This window comes from Nestor notabilis, unplaced genomic scaffold (genome assembly GCF_000696875.1).
Source record: "Nestor notabilis isolate BGI_N333 unplaced genomic scaffold, ASM69687v1 scaffold24596, whole genome shotgun sequence".
Taxonomy (NCBI): domain Eukaryota; kingdom Metazoa; phylum Chordata; class Aves; order Psittaciformes; family Psittacidae; genus Nestor; species Nestor notabilis.
Window position 1 is genome coordinate 17,168 of NW_009933643.1, and position 8,305 is coordinate 25,472.

The following is an 8,305-nucleotide window of genomic DNA, read 5'->3' on the forward strand; positions in this document are numbered from 1 at the left end:
AGCTATGACAGATCAGTAAGCTCAGCCTGTTCTGCCTTTTCTCTTAGTCATTCAGATGTGTTACTTGCCAGTAGCCACATCATGCACTACTCCTGGGAAGAAAAAAGAATAGCCAAGAAACCAAACAAGACAGCAAACACTCCAAGGATTTATCTAATGCCTTAGGGAAAAACCATGTTTCTTAATGTGTTAATCCAGCGTCTGATAGATTTCTGAGTTCTAACTTCATCTAGCATCACAGAAAGCATTTTTTCCTGCTTTGCAAATCACAGGAAACACATGAATATTTGACATCACCTTAATAAAAGGCTTATTAGTCTCCTGGAAAACCTCCTGAAGGCAATCAAGACAGTGTTTTCTAGCAGTAGAACTGGTGGTGTACAACAGATGAATCGTAAGACTAAGAATATCCAAACAATCCCTTTTTAAGAGTGGGCACTTGCAGCACTAGTCAGAAAAGAAGGAGTCATTGCAGAGCCTTTCTGAAAACTTGCACTGAAAGCACTAAGATAGAGAAGGCTCTTCAGGAAACAAATTCACTGAAGCTTCCTCACCAACCACAATGCAGTTCAACTCCCTAATCTTCAAACTCCAAGCTTCTTATGCATAAAAAGCTTTTTGTATAGTTGAGAAAAAGGACTACCCACTTCTCTCCCCTAAAGTGCCTTTTGAATTAGCTGTTTCTGCTAGAACTGGATCAAATTTCAGAGATCATGGGTCAATCTGAAAGGACAAGTACTAACACAGCTTTTTTGGTAAATGATTAAGAAACTAAACTGAGGGCACAATGCATGAGAACATAAATCGGCCCAAATGCATCCCAGACTAGTCACGTTTGCTTAACACCAGGCTACAGCAGTAGCCAATACCCAGTGTTTCAGAAAACCACATATGCTTCCCAGAGCAGTAACAATCAGCATTTCCAGAGCATTCTTCATTAGCAGATCTCCTACCACTATATATCAGGACAATAGCATTGTTATTTCAGGGCTGTGAAAACAAAGAGGAGTCAATGTTTAAGCTGAGTACTTCATGTAGGAGGAGGATGTGAGCTCTCTCTGCCCCTTCTTAACCCTCTCAGCAACACTCTGCAGCACAGTGACAGACTTAAAAAATGGGTCAAGGAGGAGTGGCAAAAGCTAATAAACTTCTCTGCGCTAGTAAACTCTTCTCTGTGCTGAAGAAGGGCAAGCTCAGGGAAGGGGAAGTGGTGAAGCAGGAGAACAAAACACTCGCTGGGGCAAGTGGTCCTGGGTCTACCTCCATAAGGAAAAAGGAACTCGCTCCTTTTACTTGGCAAATCACCAGGGTGTTCAGACATGCTGAAAGCCCCCCAACAGGAAATGTTTCAGAGCTTCCTTTAAAACTGATGGGCAGTTGCAGGGACTAAGTCAAGCATTATTCAGAAAGGCTCTTGGAGAGATGAGGCTTTAGATTTTCCTTCGGAGAATGTGCCTTACAGCCAGAAGGACAAGATGTCCTCTACTCCCCAGAGACAAAAAGCTGACCTTGCTGAGCTTCTAGGTCTCTATTCAAGTGAACTGACAGCCTCAAACAGTTCACTTGTGCCATCTGCTGGCCGCAACCGCAGGCGAGACCGAGCCAGACGAGCTGTGCAGGGCCAGCTGTGTCATCTTTTACTTGCAACAGCGATAGGCAATAATGTTCTGACGTCCTGTTGCATGCCATGGTACACCCTGGCACAAAAGGTATGCCATGCCCTGCAGGAAACAGTGGCTTAAGGAATATCCTTGAAGCTGAGGAAAGGTTTTCCTCACTATGATTTAAATGTTATTTGCTAGCTCAGCGATGAAATGAATGCATTCAACTGAACACCTAAGAAATCAGTGTAATTCTGCCTTATAAACCTTCACAGCTTACATACAAAACCTTAAGGGAGTGACAGAATGCATAGCAAACCATCAGTACCCACTACAACATGAAGAATACATGTTCTCTAACCTGAAACAGGGTCATTTTCCAAAGACATTCGGCTGAAGGCAGGTGTGGCATTGGAGATATCAGACAGTGTGCGACGAGCAATGGCAACTGGTAGTGGTGGTTTGGGGATATCATAGCCATCCTCTTCATTTTCTGACTCTTCAGGGCCATTGCTGGCAGTGGGTGCTGCCAGATCCCCTTCATCTAGAATAAGAGGCACATTCTGATGAGCTCTGGGACTGAACAGAGCCTCTGTCTCTCAAGGCAGACTGATCCCCTGTAGTCCACAAACATTGACAGGACACAGAACAAAGGTTTTGCTGCCAAAACTCCACATTCAATGGAAGCTCTTTCCAGAAGATAGTATTAGATTAAAAATTCTTATGATAAATGTGGGCTGACAACTGCTGCCCATGAAAAAAAAATAATCTTCAAAACAGCAATTTTTTTAACAACTGTTGAGTATTTTTACAATGCATTCCAACTAGGCTTCTCAGCAACATCCCCACATGCTATGCAGCCTGCAATACAGCGACCCAGATGTTTCTCCATACCTCCTAGCTATTTTAACAGCAAAAGCACATAACATTTAATTTAGCCTGAAATGCCTTTCCAACTGGGAGTGGGACCAAGCCATTGTACTCCACTTTCTCAGGGTTTTTTTTTAGCACACCCACTCACCAGAAGCGTTGACAGCCTCGAAAGCTGAGGATGCTGCTTGGGAGTGAATGTTGTACATTGCTTCATACATACAGCCATCCGTCTGCTGGTCGCAGTCTAAAACTCTGAGGGAGAGAACAAGTATTTCCCTTAGACAAGTGGCAGCAGTAAACCACCAACACATAGTCTCTGTGACTCTTTGTTCCAGAAAATGCTCTAGTAATGACCACTGCAATACAGCGTATCAGGTTAAAAGAGATAATACCACCAGAACACCACCTTTTAATAGGATTTTGAACTTCAGTTGTTGCTGCTCTCAAAAGGTTACCAGCAGAAAGACAGGGGAGGGGTTATCTGACTCCTTTAATACTGTATAAGGATTCTGCTAAAGAGTAGAATGTAGTTAGCTATGTTAGTCTAGATCTGGTGAGTATCACTGGGGGAATTCAGCAAACCCAGCAAGCAAAATCTCCACCCTAGTAAATACATAAACAAAAGCTTTCCCAAAGCTGTGAAGAGAAAGCACAGAACATACAAACAGAATCTCACCGTAAACTCTGAGTCATTTCCAAAGGCATTTTCATCTCTGGTTTTTGTACAGCAGGACCTGGAGGCACTACAGGCAGAGAGGATGGTGACATGTATTCAGTGTCTTCATCACTTTCAGACTGTTCCCCAGGAGGCAGTTTTGGTACAGGCAGTGGTCTGGAGGCAGAAGAAACAAGATATAAACATCAGAAATATATTTACACTAAACCTAATTATTACCAAAGTCGCCTTTAAAATCCACAGTGGAAGGAGCAGCAGTCATAGTGATTCTGTCCACAGAAATAATCTGGCCTTCAGTACTCTTAGCAGCCCAGATACATGGTCACACTGACACAAGCGCATAATGCAAAGGAAAGTTGACAGTATCATACCCATTATACATCACCTATTTCACATAATGACCAACTCAAAAGTGAATTCATACAAGAGCTAATAGCAACTGTAGCCTGTTTCCTATTGCCACAGCCAAGGGTAACCACCACCACTATCCACAGATCTTTGGCATTCTGATTTAATCTACTTCCTCTAGATTCTGCATTTTGAATCTGTCAGAGGTTGAAATTAAGGCTGACAGAGTTGTGTCAAATTCTGTCCCTGGCACCAGCATGGTGAGAGCCCTACAATTACCTTTCTCTAAGTTATAAAAGAGCAGTTTTGCTAGAAAACAACAGACCTGGCAGCTAAGGAGTAGATCGCATTGGCAGATGAGGAGGGTTTAATTTTGGGGTGTTCACACTCTGAGGTTGTTGGTGGACCACTGTTCAAGCTCTGAAAGAAAAAATTCCAAACCAGGAATCAGAAACACCACATATACCAACAATGTAGTTGCAAAGCTGTCAGCCAGTCACTCAAAACATCCTGTGTGGGAATGAAGCATCTTCATTTATGCCAAAGCATTTACTAATGCCTTAGAAACCTAGGAGTTGTGTGACAGTTTTCCCTCAGTGAGGGTACAAGATGGGTTTTTCCCCTGTATCCAACTGCTTGTTCACACAAAAACTGCAGGAACTTCCCAGCTTTTGAGATTCCAATGGCTTTGGCAAATTCAGCTGAAATAGGCTAGAAGGCCAAACGGGGGACAAGAGGAAAAGGATGCAGACAAGCACACACATACCAAGACAGAATGACAAATGTCCAAGTGTTATTTTCTTAGACAATCTGGCTAAAAATGTACTGCCTTTCAATTGTAGAAAGTTGGAGGTTTTAAAAGGAAAAATTCGGGGAATGGAATGAAAAAAAAAAAAAGGCAAATCTGCCTTGGATTTCTTTTAGAGAACAATATGTTGGACTATTAAGCTACACATTATGACACTGGTAATAGTAACAGATCCAAATTTAACTCAGATTTTACTGTGTTAAACTAAACACAGCTACTGTGTGTCAGTTTTTCAGGACTGAAAACTGAGAAGAGGAAACTACACTTTTCAGCATACCAGCTCCCAACACAGAAGATTCTCAGTTTTCCAAAATTGAAAGGTGAACTATGATCATGAAATTGTGGCTCAAGACTGTTCAAACTGGGGTTCCAGCCTAGCTCCCAGGAGGCACAAAAGCACTTCCCTATTCTCCCTTGCCCAGAATTCACCAGTTCCTTTCCATCTCTCCCTTGGCACAAGATCACCCTATTCAGATGAACATGCTATTCATTATGAGAAGAGGACACCTTGGAAGACTTAATTCCTCACAGATTACCTTCACCTCTAATAGGCCTACTCACCACTGGGTTGTCCAGGCTGAGCGTGCTCCCAAGCCGATGGCTGTCAGCCCTGGATTCCATCTGAGAGGGCAAGGAAAAGGGAAGGGAGTGCCTGTTTGACAGTTCTCTCCCAGCCCAAGGGTCACCAGGACCGAGAGCTACAGATGGGGCTTTTGGAATGGGCCTGGATGGCCACAGATCTGCCTGGCGGTTGGAGGGCACAGGGGGTGGTTTGTCTCTCGAAGGACAGTCTCCTGGCGTGCAGGGCAGGGGACGTCTCTGAGGTCGACCTTCAGTCCCAATGGAATGTGGCCTGTCCGGAGGCGGTGGCGGCGGGAGATCTCTGAGCGTGGGAGGGATTGGCAAAGGTTTATCCTTGTGAAGCATACCAGGAGCAGCCTGCAAGGCAGAAGAATGTAAAGTATTGCTTAACAAAGGTAGTTTAGCCACAAAACATAAAAAAGAGGGAGGCGGGTGGCAGAAAGGTGAGTTCTGGCTTTCGTTTTATCTATTTTTACAAGAAATTATCTCAAAGGGCATGGAGATAACTCTCCACATCTCCATGAGTTAACCCTCCAGAGATGCCTTCTCTACAGGCTCGAAGAGATAACACAGTAACTACGTGCAGCTACAGCAAGGCACTAAATACCCCAGATTATTTTTCTTGAAGGAAAAAAAACCCTTACATCAGCACTAAATTGGATTCCAAACAAAGGTTACCCATCGCTTACAAAAACGATTCAATTGTGGGTTATTTATACAAGTTAACATTCATCAGTCAGCCATGAATAGTCATAGAAATGGATATTTTCTTCTGCCTGAATCTTCAAGCATAATTTCATGACTTCATCCAAACCAGCTGAAGAACCGTTGCTGTATCATAAGGCCAGTGACCAGATGCCACCAAGATCACACTGCTGCCTTCTGATAGTCAATCAGAAAACCAGTCAATCTCTCCCAGTCACGCACATTTCATTCCTTCCTTTGTTTTCTATCTGAAAAAATGCTAAATGGAAAAAATAGTGAAGAAATATTGGGCCAGGAGTATGACACCTTCCCTGCTAGCTAGAACAGAACACAAGCCCACAAATGCAGCTCCAAAGAGCACAGGCTGAAAACCAGTGAAGGTATTGGTAATAACAGTAACTTAGTAGTCCAACAGGAGGACACCAGCCACCCTAAAAGAGCAAGTATTTTACCTTAGGACCAGCTTCCTTCTAGCAATTGCATGGGCAAATATGAAGACAAGACAGGCCCTTTAAGCAGCAAAAAGGGACTCTCCCACCAGAAGGAAGCATTTGCTTTCAGGACAGACTGGACTCTCATGGGGAATGGAAGGAACATGGCCTATCAGGACAACAAAAAGCGAGAAGAAAAAGTCTTGTGTGAAAGTACTTGGGGATGTCACAGAGAATGAGCAGGATTCACCACAATGCTCTCCTTCCTGCCTGCCCCACCAAAATCACAGCTGAAAGGGAAAACAGTGTGTTTGACCTTTGAAGTGGTCCCAGGACTGGAAGCCCCAGGTGGATTGGACACTCGCTGCTGCAAAAGATCCAGTCGTGGTGGCACGGGAGGAAGGGTGGCCTGTGGAGCTACTGAGAACGGAGAAGGAGGACGCTCGACCTGAAAAAGAAAAGAATGGGAAAATCAACAAATAATAAAACCCAGCAGAATTCCTTTCTTCTAGAGAGTCTTTTAAGCTCTGTGATTTGTACTGGCTTCAATAGCGCTATTGAATTAACAATAATTACTGTATTAGTAACCGCCACACGCCAGTAAATGAAGGCAATTTCCCAGCACAGCAGCATCTGACTTTCAGCAAGCCTTGAAGATCACAAATGGCTTTAGCTGTGACACACAACTAAAAATACACACTTAGAAGTGGCACAATAAAAGAAAAGATGTTCTGCTGGAGTAATAAACCTGCCTTACTGGGCCCGGAGCAGCAGCAAGCTTCTTTCCAACACAAGAGGGCATGATCTGCTGCAAAACTCACTGTAGGCACCACTGTGCTAACTGCCTTGACTACGGTGTCATAGCCGTTGCAGCAGTCACTAGTGTGCACTAAACCCTCCATTTTTGTCCCTGGAAAGTTGGTTTTCCACCTAGCAAATCAGAACAGTGCCTATGCTTCTCTTTTTCATAAAGTTTATTTTACAAGCAAGGCTAGTGCTTTCTAACTTTGAAAAGCTTTATACAGGTTTGAACTCATTAATGCCAACAGCATACTAGCCTACCACAAACCATGACAGGATGTCACACTGAGGAAATTGCTCTTCTTTCTCAAGTTATGGATACAAAAAACTACCTCCAGGCATAGGTTTTACTGTTTAGTACGCTATTTCACATGATGGAAGCTAAAGAGAAATATGACCACAGGCAAACCAGCGTAGAGGATTCTTTCTGACCAGGAAAGGCATCTTATTTTAGTGAATTCAACTACTGAAAATTAGCCAAAATCAAACCCACGTTCCTATGCAATAAAACAATGCAAAGTGCAGATGTGCAAGAGCAGCAACAAGCTTTTAGAAATAAACCATGCAGGGATCCCTAAAGAATGCCTGTCTTGTGCCCATCTCCTGGAAGCATGCAGCACTAATGGCAGAGAGTGATCACACCTTTATTATACAAATGTATCAGACACCAGATAAAAAATGACAGTCAAAATGACTTGCTGAGCAATATAGCCTGCCCTCTACCCCATTAGTCATGAGGACCTTGGTAAGACTCTATCTGGTTGGCTGTATTAATCACTGGGGAAAATGGATGAATTTTTGCTGATATGAGTGAATTATGGCCAATAAATCAAAAAAAGCATTGCTAAGCATACAGAGAAGTGTTATAAACCTAGATCTTAACATTCCAATAGGTCAAACCAGCCTTTTTATCCTCCTGAGGATTCTTTCAAGACAACCCACAAAAGATCAAAGATTTCCAAGTGTGATCACCAATCGCTTAATAGAACTGACATTGTGAACTGAACCAACAAAAGTGATCCTAAATCCACGTTTTCCATACTGGGTAAAATCTTTTCTGTTATAAGGTCTGACAACCCTCACATGCACAAATCAGGAAGATCACAGAAAACTGATGGAGAACATGCAGTCTTTGTACATCCTGCCACATCTGCTAGCACATGCTCTAGTGACCTTACTTTGGTACCAGCGAGTTCTTTCATCATGAAGAGGGAATCATCAGCTCTGTCGTCGTCATCATCATCATAATTGGGCGAGGGAGTTCCTTCTGCCCCTTGTCGTGATAATCCTCCTCCTCCTCTGGGGTCAAACGGGTCTACTACAATTGGCTCCGTGCCTTTGATTTCACAGCGGCAAAAAGGACAACCCTGGCCTTCTGATTCCTTTATGGAAGAGAAGAGATGTTACCTACCACTCCTGTAAAAGAGCAACTAGCTTCACTCACAGAGATGCCCTCTCCGGAAGCTATCGGGAGAACTGG

The 8,305-nt window shown here is 43.4% G+C and overlaps 1 protein-coding gene across 1 annotated transcript in view; it reads right to left on the reverse strand.

Annotated features, from left to right (window-relative positions):
• LOC104407655 (E3 ubiquitin-protein ligase CBL-like) overlaps positions 1–8,207 on the reverse strand; it is a gene marked incomplete at its 5' end in the record, with an annotated part of 9,469 nt that extends 1,262 nt beyond the window's left edge. The window contains 7 exons of the mRNA XM_010016986.1: positions 1,963–2,145; positions 2,623–2,726; positions 3,151–3,306; positions 3,824–3,918; positions 4,868–5,245; positions 6,341–6,472; positions 8,004–8,207. Of these exons, the coding sequence (XP_010015288.1) occupies positions 1,963–2,145; positions 2,623–2,726; positions 3,151–3,306; positions 3,824–3,918; positions 4,868–5,245; positions 6,341–6,472; positions 8,004–8,207 (1,252 nt within the window). The remainder of the gene's footprint in view (positions 1–1,962; positions 2,146–2,622; positions 2,727–3,150; positions 3,307–3,823; positions 3,919–4,867; positions 5,246–6,340; positions 6,473–8,003) is intronic.
• Between the last annotated feature and the right edge of the window lie 98 nt (positions 8,208–8,305).